This window comes from Erithacus rubecula, assembly GCF_903797595.1.
Source record: "Erithacus rubecula genome assembly, chromosome: 4".
Taxonomy (NCBI): domain Eukaryota; kingdom Metazoa; phylum Chordata; class Aves; order Passeriformes; family Muscicapidae; genus Erithacus; species Erithacus rubecula.
The window spans coordinates 21955102-21969776 of NC_136686.1; the positions used below are offsets into that span (position 1 = coordinate 21955102).

Genomic DNA, 14675 nt, shown 5'->3' on the forward strand with positions numbered 1-14675 from the left:
TAACATTTATGCAACCCTGCCTGGTTTTTCCCCAGTATTCTTCAAAAAAAGTTTCTCTCTGTCTGCAGATTATGAACAAATGCAAAAGGCTTTATAAATACCATCTCGTATGCAAGTTTGAGTACTAGACACAACATGCATTCAAGAGATCAAAAATGAAAACAAAATTAAGATAAAAATAAACCAATCAACAGCACAACAGAAAAATACCTCTGTTTAGTGAGTTGCTTTTTATTTCTCATTTTCATCAGTTCTCCCCAGACACATCAATAAAATTGTCTCTTCTAAACTGTACCTATAGCTAACTATCTTTGCTTATCTGCTTTCTTAAATGTCAGACTTTTGTCATCTTTGTGGAAGTTCTGTAACATATTGCAGGATAGATACATCTAGAATTTATCCTCCATTTTAGCCTTTTCTTGTTACTTACTATAATTTCAGTAAATCTACTAAATTGCAGTTTCTGCCTCAGGCTAAAAAAATCAAAGCATATGTAAAGAAAGATTTTTACAGGTATATTTTAAAGGGACAGAAACCATTCCATTCTGCTGAAGTGGTACAAAAACGATTCTTTTTAATATTGCTTCTTCCAAACTGAGATCTGATATACAGACCTCCAGGCCATGCACCAGTGCACATGCACTGATTTAGAAACAACTGTTCTTATGCAAGGTGGTGGCAAGCCCACCAAACACTCTTAGAAGTGGGAAGCAACACTGACATCCAAAGGTCTGAGAGTCAGCTTGAACATCACTGTATCACATTCTGCATTATTTCCAGATGGAGTCAGGTAAGGTCAGCATGATTTCTTAACCACAAGTTGAGCAGTGCACAAGCACCATCCTGGTCCTTCCATATTGATTCAAGGAGGATCTCAAAACAGAAGAGCAGCTACTCTCAACCTAAATTAATAAGCTCCAGCACCTAAATGCAAAGCTGTAGGGATGCTTACACTCATCATAATGGAATAGATATTAACTGATAACTTGCACAATGCAGGTAATTGAGGCTTCAGATCTCATTTTCTGGTCTCTCTGCTCAGGCCAGCAGCAAGAGATGAAAGCTTCAGAACATAAGAACATACAAACAACCTCCAGATCACATTAAATAAATAGACAAAAAAAAAAAATCAAAGAGGGAAGCAGAGTGGTAGCTGGAAATATGTCATGTCTGCAAAAATACGTCAATATCCCCATTTCCAAACTCTTGGTTTGATTCTCAAACATTCTTGCATCACATAAAAAATGTAATATGCTATGAGAAGTGGGGGTTTTTTTTGTGTTGAGCTGCTTAGCAACACCTGCATTCAAATAGCCTCTGGGTAACTTTGACAAAAACTGATTTGACATCCGACAAGTCCCATTTTTTTTAATGAAAGGAATAAGCAAGCCCACAAATGGGATGTATTAAAACACCTATTTATGTTTTAGAATAAAGAAGATTGCCAGATAAGGAGATGCTCCTCAGTCTCTGCCTCAGGCTAAAAGTAACTCCTTTGTTTTGCTGTAGAATTCAACTGCCTGAGGTGCAGTACTTCACACAAGGCAATTACAATGCACATCATCTTCAAGAGGATACATAGTATCTTTATGTGCACTCGCTGTACAAATTTTGATAATTTTTAGCTTATTTCTATTTCCACAAAATTACCTTTAGGGTTTCCATCTCTGTCTAGCCATTAATTAGTACTACAGACTTTGTCCTTTTTCAATTCTCTTAGTAACAGATCAAAAGAATAGAGAAGCAGGCTGAATAGGAAATTCTTTGACAGATGGGTTGGGACCAACAAAATTCTAGGTATGCCATTCAGAAGTGTTTGAATGGAGGTACCTAAATATTTGGTTGTCAAGTGCGGGTCCCTAATTTAATTGTTAGGAATGCTCAAAGTGCCCAATTCCAATATACTTCAGTGGAATGCTTTATCAGAGTACTTAAGACACCAAACATATGCTTCTTAAGCATTTAGCTGTAGAATTCCAAATCTGAAAACTACTACATTTCAGAGATTACTACAGTCTTTACTACCCTTGTGAAAGAAATGTGACCTTCTTCTAGGCTCAAACATCTTAAAAAACAATGACAAATCATTAACTAATAACTTAAGCTCCAAACATATCCTTTACCTCTTCTCAGCATAATACAGAATAAATTAATGCAATTTAAAATATGAAAAAACAATGTGGACAATCTCAATTCATCATATCTTCACCTATTTTTCTAAAAGAATAAAACCAAAGGACTGTTCTTTCAAATGTCTCTACTTTCAATTTTTAAATTTTTCAGTATTTCTTAGCATTTGCAGATGATTTCAGCTTTTGTCTAATTGAAATGACAATGTCATACAATCATCCTTTCAAGTACCACATTAGACACACACGAAACCTTTCATCTTGGAATTAGTGCATTCATTTAGAGAGAACATTTTACAAAAGGACCTCAGAGCTTTTATAGGAAGGAAAAAATGGTAACCCTAAATATGGCTGTGTAACAGACAAATTAAACTCATTTAGCACAGGTCTAAACCATAATTTTCTACAGGACCAAGCACTTCCATGCGCCACTCCAATGTCCACATTCCAAAATATCTAGATCTTTACTCAAAGTAGATCTTACTCAAAACTGTTCCTCAAAAGAAAAACTACAAACAAATAAAGATAAGCTTTTGACTTTGTGTTCCAGAGGCACCTGTAGCAGCTTCAGAAAAAACCACAAATCATTAAATAGTACTTGTAAAAAGGTAATAGTTTCTAAACCATTACAAAGAACAGAGCAGCTATGCATGGAATCTTTGCTGGGTTCCAGGCTGGTTTCCCACATTCTGAAGAACATGTATCATACAAGGCAAAATGAGGAGAGTTGATCAGTTAACACAGGTATGAGTAAGGTAATGCTAACTACTGTCTTCTAACAGAGATCAATGTGACTTTTGATATCAGACTTGTTGAAAACATGAAGTCACAATCTTATTTCAGATTGGATTTAGTCTATAAAAGTTAATAAGTCTCATCACCATGAATTAAAAAATACATGCACTCCATCTCAATCTGTGAGTAACAGTCTGGGACAGACTACAAGCACAACTGCTGCCAAACTTCAAACAACTAAGGCTAGTAAAAGGCACTGGCACAGTTCTGGCTGGGCAAAGCACTGCTTAGTTGATCAATATTAATAATAATTCCTAGTTCAACCTGATGACAAGATGTATGTTTATGGGAAAAAATTGAAATTATGTATCACTGATCACTCTGTTCATTGCATCTTGGAAGAAGTATTTAGATTAAATTTGTTCTAAGAGCAGATGAAGAGTTCCTAGAGCTCTTTTGAAATGACTGCTCACCCTATACTGTTGGTTTAGGACTTTTTTGGTTATTTGTTCAATAATCTGCCTCAGAGTACCAGAATACTAATTAGCTCCTAAACTCTTCAATAAAGATCATCTTTCAGAAGCTCAATAATCTTGAGGATTACATAGAGTAACTAGTGAACAGGGATCATGACATGAGGCTTACAGATACCACATTGAGTTTCTGCAGGGAAGAGAAGGAAATAATCATAGTGAGGTATCTCATCATATAGGAGAAAGGTGGCCCTCACTGTCAGCTGAAGTGTTTGCTAACAGCTTACACAGGTTGAAGAAGAGACTGCAAGAGTACTTTGCACATAATTTCATGTTAATTTCTGTGTATTCAGCAATTATAAGGTGTTGCAAGTCTCTGAGATGAAAACTGCCAAGTGGTTAGAAAACTATATCACAGGAAGCACCAGACAACATTTCTGCAGACTTTTTCCTATGTGTCTGATTATGGCCATGGTAGGAGCAGGACACTGAGCAAGGTAGCTCTTTAGTCAGACATACCACAATTAATCTTATTTACTGGTGTACAGAGAGGAAAACTTAAGCTAAAGAGCTTTACAAATTAAATACACCCTAAGTGCATACAGTGGGAAGAGACCAATCCAGATGAGTGCAGGTTTCAGAAGAAATTCCATGCTCCTACAAGCACTAAACTGCACGGGAAACAGTCCATAAAATATGCACCAGTAACTACAGTGGACAAATAGGACATGCATAAGTTCCTATAATTTACAAAAATAAGAGGAGGAACAGTGAAAGAGAGGAATTCCCCACCACTGCTTCCTTGGCTTTGGCCTGCCCCTATGGTCTCCCATACATCTCACAGATATATGAGGCTTAGACACCACACATACAATTGACTGTTATTACACAACACTTTTTCCACATCTGTGGAATGTGCTGTATGCATTTTGCCCAGCTATCTCACCTTTGTACCTCAAATCTTATTATATCACCTATTTCTGCCAACTAAAGCCTATCTAAATTGCTGTTCTTCCATAAAACCAAATCCATCTTTTTTCCAACTGTCCCAGGCTCTTTGCAGTGCTGCATGGCAGGAGACAATGGATGCAAATTTAAAGGACAAACCAAAAGTGAAGAAAACACTTTCATCTCAAGGACAGTCATGTCCTGGTAGCCTTGCCCAAAGAAGTTGTGAAGACTTCATCCTTGGCGATTTTCAAGATTGGACTGGATGCAACAAGGTTGAATTAAAGACCTCCTGAGGTTCCTTTCAACCTTAATTACTTAAGATGCAATATCTGCACAAAGAAAACACCCAGCATTGCCCCAGACTATGCTTCTACAAATATCTCACCTACTAAAAAGCTTCTGACCCAAGAGATTCAAGACATCAGTCACTTACTTAAGTTTCAGATCAAGAAAATCAATTAAATCCTGAATCAAACACTGTGTGAAGCGCATACCTAGAACTTTTTTTTTTGTTTGTTTGTTTTTTTCTGTTTGAAGGTAACAGTTGAGAGTTAAGATAGGTTACAGTTGCACTGTATTACTTTTGTTTCTGAGGGTTTTTGGTTTTTTGGTTTTTTTTGTTTTTTTTTTTTTTTTGTTAATTTCTTTTTTTAAGCTTACCTTAACTCAGGATGATGTTCTTGTATTTTGTACCAAACACAGCTACATCTTAGATTATGTGATTATTACATAGTAAGACTGTACAACAGAGTTGAATGTAAGATCTGCAGGCCTGGAGTAAAAGACCTAAATGTTCCATTCAGTTCTTCAGAGCAACATGCAAGCAGATCAAATACAGTAGAATCCTGAAATAAAACATCAGGGCTGTGGTTTTCATTTTAATTTCCCATGACCTTGTGTAGCACAGAAAACAAGTCATCCACATAGTCTTCCAACTGAAATTCTTTAAATACACAATTCCAACCTTGGGGTGGGGGGGAGTTGCAGAGAAAATCATACATGAGTTTACATGTATGTAATGAATGTAAACTAGATACATTTTTAAGAACTCAGTAAGAACCTGTATGGTACTAATCAACAGTGGCCCTTCCAACTTGCCCTCAACCAGGAAGCCCAGGTCCTTTTCCACAGTGCTGCACTCCAGTGTTACATTCCCCAGTTTGTCCACACATTCAGGGTTTCCCCATCCCAGATGCAGAATCCAGCACTTGCAACTTTTAAACTTTATAGGGTTGGTGATTGCCAAGTCCTTTTATTTGTCAAAGTCCCTCTGCCTTCAGGCAATCAATAGTTCCTCCCAACTTAGTGCCATCAACAAACTTACTTAACATTCCTTCCAAGTGTCCAAGTAATTAACGAAGATGTTTCAGAGCACAGGGCCAAGGATGGAGCCCTGCAGAGCCCCACTAGTGACAGGTCACCAGACTAACATAACCCCATTCACCATAACCCTTTGCTCACAGTTGCTCACCCATCACATGACATGTTTATCCAGCTGTGTGCTGGACATTTTGTCCAGAAGGATCCTGTGACAGACATTATCAAAAGCATTACTGAAATCCAAAAAGACCACAACTGGCATCTACTGATCAACTGGGGAGTCACCTTGTCAAAAAAAGAAATTAAGTTTGACAAGCAGGACTTGCCCCTCATGAACCTGTGCTGGCTGTGACCCATGACTACATTGTCCTTCAGGTGCTTCTCAATGACTCCAAATTACTCCTCTCCATAATTTTCCAGGAACTGAAGTGAGTCCGAGACACCAGTGGTTACCAGGGGTATCCTTCTGGCCCTTCTTGAAGGCATTTGCCAAGTTCCAGTCAACTGGGACCTTTTCAGACTCTTGAGAACATTCAAGAATCATCGAGAGAGGACTTGTGATGACATCAGCCAGCTCTTTGAGTATCCTTGGATCAACCCCATCAGGTATCATAGACTTCAAAGGATTCAGCCAGAGAAGCAAATCCTGTACAAGAGTGGGGCTCACTGGGAGTTTCTCATTCTCAGTCATGGTTCTCCAGCTCAGGGCATGGGGACTCCAAGAGGCCACCACCAGTGAAGTGAAGAAACCATTAATGTCTCTCTGTCTATGTTCCAGTTTGTGAGGTAACCATCCTCATCACATATATTATTTCTGCATTGCCTTTTGCTACTAACATTTTAAAAATATTTTTAAAAGCCCTTTTTACTGTCACCCACAATTCTGACTTAGCTTTAGCCACACTAATTTTCTCCCCACAGAGGTGGAACAGTATCTTTGTCATCCTCCTGTGTCCATGAACATTGCTTCCACTGGATATACACTTTTCTTTTTGCCTTAGCTGCAGAAGATCCCTGCTCAGTTAGCCTTTTTCTCACATGCTTGATTTCCAACATTTCCAAATTACCTGCTCCTGTACTCTTTGAAGGTGATACTTAAGTGACCAGCACTGTTACACCACAGCACCTTTAAAAGCATCTTCCCAAGGGACCTTACTCACAAATTCCCTGAGCAGCCTGAAATCTCCTCTCCTCATGACCATTTTAAACTTGATCCCTTCATGGTCACTGTGGCCAAGACAGCCACCTCACTCCACTGCACCCACAAGCCCCTCTCTGATGAAAGTAACAAATCAAGAAAGCACATTTCCTAGTCAGTTGCCTTAGCATCTGTATTGAGAAGTTACCAACCAGGTGTTCTAGAAATCTTCTGGACCAGATTGTACCAGCTATGTGGTGCTCCCAGTTTACATCTAGCAAGTTGAGGAACCCCCTAAGAACAAGGGTGACTGATTTAAAGATAACCCTTTGCTGCTTAAAGGATAATTCATGAGTGGTGTCATCCTGGCTGGGCCACCTATAGAAGACTTCCACAATGAAATTTGTCCCTTAATCCTTACTCAGTAACTTTTAGTTGTGCTATTGCCAACTCCAAGATCCATACATTCCAGCACCTCTATGACCCACGCCACCTCTTCACCTCACCTTCCCAGCCTGATCTCTCCTGAAGAGCCTGTAACTGTCCATTGCAACACAGCAGTGACAGGACTCACCCCACCAGGTTTCACTTATGCCAATGATGTCACATCTCTGGGACTAAAGAAGTTCCTCTTGCTGTGTGCATCAGTATAGGAATGTTTAAAGTGCACTTCACTGTAGCAAACACCTCCTGGGGACTACTGAAGGACCTCATGAGCATTAGTCCATCAAATTTTGCCATGCAGTTCCATAGGCTATCACAGGCAAACCTGATTTTCTCCCAGCTTGCCAGTGGGATGAGCACACCAGGTTTGAAAGGTACACACACTGTGATTTAGAAGCTGCTACATGGATTCTGGGATTGAAAGTTTTCCAGACTTCTAAGTTTTTAATAAACTTAGTTGTGGTTGGGTTTTTTTTTTTGGCCAAGTGACTTCCAGTACCTAGTTATGTCAGGATATTAAAGTATACTCTTAAACAAAACTTTTAAAAAATAAGGATAAGCTTATCATGTGCTAAAAAAAAAAAAAAAAAAAAAAAAAAAGATGGAAAGAAGAAAATATGCCCTTTGAACAGGTATTGTCAGGATATTTGGTCAAAATCTGAATTCACAAAACTATTAACAGCCAAAACAGATTGGATATAAACAACCTCAATACAATTCTTTTATCAGAACCTGAAAATGCTTTTATTCACCCTGCCACATCTGAAGGAAGAACCATAAATGTAATCCTAATAAGATGTGTTCACTTGATAAAGCCAGCAGGAGACTGGTCTCTCCTATCATGAATAGTTGTCCAGGTCAAACAAATGTATTTCAGACTTCCATTATAACACTACTGCATGAATGTTAAGGGTATCAGTCAGATGCAGAGGTTTTCTCTAGTACTTTGAACAACCACATATTGAGGCTCTTTTTTTCCCCCAACACAAGCAAAAAGAAACAAGTTGTTTTACAATACAACAGATGTCAAGCGACAAAAAGACACGACCTCATTAATCTCAAGATACAATATGAAGATACTTTAATCCTCGGGTAGGAAATCATTAAGAAAGATAATGCTAAAGGCAATCTTCTAATCAAAAGATCTCAACAGCTGGTATAGGATTCCACTCCTCTCTCTGGTTTCCAGGCATTCAGAGAAGGATTTCAATTCCTTTACAGCACACACAGTATGCTATGCCTGACACATGTAGCACTTAAATTTTCTTTATATTTTTCCAACTGGAACACAGCAACTTTCTGTTAGTCTCCTCAACTGAGCACATTGGACTTCTCTAGTAGCAGGAACTCTCTTTCTCCACAGAAAGCACTCACTGCTCTGCCTGCTTCCAAGTTGTAGATCAGTACCACACCTACCAGGCACCATATATGCAATAAGGCATACTCCTGACAGGAAGCCATCAGTGGGGCTGCAAGAGGTTCTATCCTTACTGCTGTTCTTAAGACAAGAAATGATCAGAGACTGGCTGAACATCCTTTGTCGAGTCCATATTTGAATCACTTCTATCTTTCACTCTAATATTTCCCACAAACAGGTCAGGAAACTGCTGTATCTCGGGTCTGGCAGCCTCAGGTACAAATTACACAGATGAGTGATTCTTACACCTCTTAAAAGCATTCATTACCCTGTTGTTAACAAAAGAACACTTCCCAACTTACATGACTTCCATCTGGTTAGGTAAAAATCTAAACTTTACCTATACTGCACACATTACATAAAACCCAGCTATATAACTGTTCTTCCTAAATGAACCAAGATTTGGATTAACACCTTATCCACACAGCTATACAGCATAACCCTCAAATGTAAAGTTACAGAAGTAAGCTGCAGTTTCACTAGTGCAGCATGGTTTGCTTGGAGATGGGCATAACTATTATAACAATACAAAACATAACTGTCACCCTATATGTGTCAATGAAAGCCCAGTCAGTGAATAGAGGGAGCCCTGTGTTTCTTAAATAGGCACTAGCACAACTGTAAATGAGAAAAATGCTGCAACTAAACTCAACACCTGCATCAAATGAGTGCCTCCAAACTGAAGAACACATTCCAAACATAATTTAAAATGGTCATTTAATATTTAAGGAAGGAAACATACATAGAAATGATGATTGTGTATAATTCAGTTACCTTTTACAATCTGAAGAATTGTTATGAATCAACAAAATCAAAATCCCACAGCATTTAATGTTTAGAACAAATCCAACCTTAAAGAATCTACTTCACTATTGTTGAAAGGAAAAACACTGTTTCTGAACCCATTTACATTTACCATTACTTAGACAAGCACTATTGCTAACAAGGCAAAAAACAGCCTTTACTTTTATCACAGTGGTCTCTAAATACAAACAATTGTCAACTTCCAACCTATCACCATCTGTTTTCACAGTTTCCACTACAGTTTCTGTCCTCCACCAACATCTATACAAAATACACTTAAGACAAAAAACTCTTTAAGAACTGGCCCTACTACCTTCCCATTGAACAGGAGAGAAATTAATGATTAATGAGTAATCTGTTGACACTTTTCATGCCTGTTTCAAGATAACTGAGACAACAAACTTTTATTATTCTGCCACTTTTCTTATCAATAAATTCTCCAGCTGTACTGCAAATGCAATAAATTCTACTTCTTTGGGACAAAACCTATTTTTGTATTCAGTTTTGGGAAGAGCTTTTAGGCATTTCGTATGTTCTAGGAGTGCATTTTTTTAACAGGTACCTACCTTCATTTCAAAGGATCTTATTGGTCTCCACCACAGTGGCATGATGATCATAAAAGGGAGATATTTAGTACAAAATGTGTACTTCATTCTTAGAAAAATTATTTTATTAAAAAATAAAACAATGAAACACCCAGAAAAGCTCTAAAATAACATCTCCTGAGAAATAATTTAAAAACAAACCATGAAGAGCTACAAGTGGTAAAATGTAGTGTGTACTACTACCAAGTCACTATGAATTGCACAGTAAAGCTATGCCCAGTATCTAGTGAGAAAGGCAGGAAGAAACAGGACTGCTGCAGATAACTCCAATAAGCCATCATCTACATCACAGCCTTCTTTTGTCTGAGAATTTCAGCTGACCAGGTTGAATCAATACTTTAAAACATTTTCTCATGACTACAGAGCTGTATGAAAGACATGACAAGTAAATAGTCTGCAAAGCATTAACCAGTAAGGAGGTACTCACATTTGACACTGGAGACTGTTTTTGAAGCAGTTCACTACCAGGAATGATCTAGTGTTTCCTAGCTAAACAATTCCTAGGAATGCATGTGGCAATGAACAAAAACATTTAAGAGAGGTGAAATACTGAAAAGAGATAGTTCTGCAAAATTATATGCTGGTAAAAAAATGCAACGCTTACTAGTAGCAAGCTTCCCCAAAAACATCTTGTACAACAGTTATTTACTGTTAATAAAATTTGACCCCAAAAATGTGATGAAATGCTTAATTGCTAGTTATAGAAGCAATTAGTATAAAGGTACAAGAAGTTTCCAAGAAGTGCCAACATGTGGTGACACTCAAAGTTTAGGCCCTCAAAAGTTTAGGGAGCAGGTGAGAATTAATTTCTGAATGCCTAAATATGTTATCCTTAATAAATAAAGTTACCCTTAAAAATGAAGCAAATTCAAACACAGGATTCTAACAGCTGCTGAGCAAGGAATGTGTTTTCCTGGAAAGCAAGACATATTTTGAGTAACAATTTAACAAAACAAACAAACAGAAACCTCAACCACTACCAAACTCACCAAACTACTAGAACCCAAACCACACAACCCAAAAACGACCACAGGAACAGTAGTTCAAAAATCTAGTTCAAAGAACCAGGAGGTTAGTCTCAAAGAGCAAAAAGAAACCCACTGCTCAAAACCAACCAACAAGAGTACAGCTAGGGACAGGGTACACAACAGAGACCTCTAAAATATCATGTCATACAACCCCTGCTGCAATGCAAAAACCATTGCTGACTGGGCTAGAACTAATTCACTTAGAGAAGTAAAGATGCAGCATAAGGCTCCTATAAAATGCACAAGGAGCAGGTATTTAAGGGGGGGGGTATATATAAAACAAACAAGATACACTCCTATGAAGTTTGCACACTTCGAAAAAACCCCTAAAATTACTCACTTGTATTCCACACTTGACAAAACAATGATGCTGAAGACCTATGCCAAAACTCTTTACCTCAAACTAAAGTGTATGCAAGTCATTGTACTCAAAAACCAGTTATAAAGATTTCTGCTGTTCCTGGAACTCATTTCTCAACCTTCCAAGACCACCTCACATGAAAGTGTGTGCTGTGAAAGTGACTAGGATGTCACAAGCAAGGGTTAGTAACTTGAGGTGTGAAGAACACTATTTCATCTTCTCCTGCTGCTTCAAAAACAAAAATCTTTCATTTTCTAGAGTTACTTTAATAATCCATAATATTAACCGAAAGAACTATAAGGGTCTTTTTCCTACAAAAGTACAGTGATCACTGTTACTAGTGCAAAACTGTAGACAGAAACCCAGCTCTGTTCAAAGTTTCCTGTGGCCTGTCTTATTAACTGCAAAACAAGCTAAAAGCTTAGTTATCATTCTTCTGAATTCCTCTAGGAGTATTACAAATCAATGCCAGATTTTTATACTAGTAGCAAACCGCAGAGGACAGTGGTGTTGGCTGATAAAAATATCTTCCTCTGCCTCAAAAAAATGCTCCTTAAACCACTACATTTTTTCCAGCGCAGAAAATTCTTCTGGCTTCCAAACTGAATGTTTACACCTGAACATCTATTCCAATCTGATAAATCCATTTTTTCTCATTATTATTGCTTTGACCATACTTTAACAGGCACGTGTCTCAGTTCGATGCTCCAAAAGCTTTGAACTTACTCTCTGTCGACAAGAAGCTTTAAAAAAAAAAAAAAAAAAAAAAAAGAAAAGAAAGAAAGAAAAAAAAACCAAAAAAAGCAAGGCGCAAGTCACGACAGGTCTAGTTTATTTAGGGTAAGTGACACCTGGCCTGCCGCAGCTCGGGCCGCCGCCCTGCCCGAGCCGCTCGCCGGGCGCGGCGGTGGCGCAGCGCGGGGAGCCCGGGCAGCGGCGGCGAGCGCTCGGCGGCAGCAGCGGCGCTGCGCTCGGCGCCCCCAGCGGCGGCCGCGTCCCCCCGTCCCGCTCACCTCGGCGGCAGGGATGTTCACCACACCTGTCGACCTCCTCTTCTCCCTCAGCTTCCTCTTCTCGATCTGCCCCTTCCCCTTCCTGGCGCTGGGGCCCGAGCTCTTTCCCTTGGCTGCCAGCTTCTCCTCGCCCTCGGGGGAGCCGGGCGCGGCGGCGGGCTCGGCCCCGCGGCTGCCGGCGAGAGCCGGTGCCGGCTCCTTGGCGGGGGCGCCGCGGCCCAGGGCGGCGCTGGCGAGGCCGAGGCAGTTCAGCGCCCCGCCGGCGGGGGGCGCCGCGCGTTCGGGGGGCAGGTTGCTGTTGTTGTTCAGCTCGGCCGAGGGGCCGCTCCCCGCAGCACGGGGCTCTCCCCCGCCCGGCGCGCCCGGGGCCGGCGGCGCCTGCTTCGCCCGCATCTTCTCCCGCTTGGCTTTCCATTCCTCCAGAAAGTCCGTGGTGCTGCCCCCGGCGCTGCGGTAGCCGCCGGTCGCCATGTTCCCGGCGCGCTGGACGGCGAGAGCGCCCCACAGCACCGCTGCCGCCGCCCGCCCCGAGGCGGCTCTGCTGCCGTCCGGAGAGGAGAGGTCCCGGTGGGTCGGGCGGGAGAGACGGGGGCGGGAGAGTCGGGGGCGGGGAGAGAGGCTCAGAGAAGCACAAACACCCTGGAGAGAAACAAAGGGGGGACGTGAGTCGTCCCGCCGCACTGCCCATCCCCGTTCCGCCGCCTCGCGAACCCCCCGGGAAGCCCCCGACCCCAGGGAACGGGTCTCCATCACCGCCCGCCCGCCCTCGCACGCTCGGCTCCCACGGCTCGCACCGAGCCGCCCGGTCCCGGCGCGGCGCCTCTCGCTCCCCGGGGCTCCCCTCGGCGCGGGGCCGCCCGCGGTACCCGCCTCCTCCGCCCGCCCGCCCGCTGCGGCCACGACGGCCGCGCAGCGCCGTCCCTCGCCGCGGGCCATCGGGTGCCATCCCCCCCGAGCCGGTGCCATCCCCCCGCCGCCCGCTTGCCTGCCCGGGAGCCGCGTTCCCGCGCGGCAGGGCGGGGCGAGCCGCGGCCGGCGCTCACCTCCCACCGGCGGAGCCGCGGCTCGGGCGCTGCTCAGCGCCGGCGGCACCAGGTGAGCGGCACCGCCTCCCGCCGTCCCGGAAGGAGCGGCGCGGCCCCGAGCCTTCCCGAGCTCCCTCCCCTTTCCCCATCGCGGCGCGGACACAGCCGAAGCCAGGGCGGAAACTGCCGAGATGGCCTCGACAATGGGGTGAGGGCGGGGAGGCCCCGCCCGGCCCGGTGCGCGCCGCCACCCGACCGCGCCGGCCGCCGGCCCGCACCGTGCCCCGGCACCTGCCCCGGGCAGCGGCGGCGCGGAGCGGACACGGACCTCGGCGCTCCCGGCGAGCGGCGGCTGGCGAGCGGCGGGGCTGAGAGGGATGAGCGGGCCGGGACGCCGCCGGCCCCGGCCGCGCTCCGCTTCCCCGACGGCTTTAACGGGGGGCGGGCGGGGGCTGCGGGAGCCCCGCCGAGAGGGGCCGGAGCGGGCGGTCTGCCGGCACACCCCTCCGCGGGGCTGCGCCGAGCCCGCCCCGCACCTGCCGCAGAGCCCCGGCTGAACGGCCCGACGAGCGGCCGCCTTTGGCGGGGCAGGTGCCGGGCTCAGCCCCGGGGCTCTGCCGGAGAGGAGCCGCGTGCGGGGCCGGCGCGGTCAGCCCCGGCTCCGCTGGCACCGGGGACACATCCCGGGACACATCCCGGGACACATCCCGGCCGCGCCGGGACGGCAGCGCCCGCTTGGGCTCAGCGCGGCGGGGCCGGGGCTCGGTGAAGGAGCCCGAGGTCGGTGGCCCCGGGCAGAGTGACTTCCTCTGCCGCGCCGCTGCTGCGCAGGCTGCTGCTAGCCGGGTGGAAGTTCACTCCCGCGGGCGGAAGGTTGGGAAAGATCCCGTGTTTTCCTGACGTTACTAGAAGCCAGGATTCAAGGGGTTTCCGCCAATCATGCTGCAGAGACTTGACAGAAGTTTCGTTTATAAATAATAGCAGCCCTCAGTGGGGAAACCTGTCTGGGTTAAATATTAGGAAAAACGAACATGTAAAGTGGTGGAAGCATGTGCTACCTCCGTGTGTAGGTGATAAGATGGGGAAACCCGCATGGAAAACTCAGCTTTTTTTTGTTAGCCCGAATTCACTGTCTTAATAGCACCCTGGAAACTGATCGTGGTACTTTTAAAAATCACAGCTTTCAAGCCTTGTGGCTTGCTTAATCCTGCTTTATGAGTGGTATGCTGAGG

At 43.8% G+C, this 14675-nt stretch overlaps 1 protein-coding gene across 1 annotated transcript in view; it reads right to left on the reverse strand.

Moving 5' to 3' along the window:
• Window positions 1-13497, reverse strand: part of PAWR (pro-apoptotic WT1 regulator) — a 71592-nt gene extending 58095 nt beyond the window's left edge. The window contains exons 1-2 of the mRNA XM_079305121.1: window positions 13404-13497; window positions 12419-13057 (exon numbers count right to left, since the gene is read on the reverse strand). Coding sequence (XP_079161247.1) covers window positions 12419-12889 — 471 coding nt within the window. The 5' untranslated portion in view covers window positions 12890-13057; window positions 13404-13497. The remainder of the gene's footprint in view (window positions 1-12418; window positions 13058-13403) is intronic.
• Between the last annotated feature and the right edge of the window lie 1178 nt (window positions 13498-14675).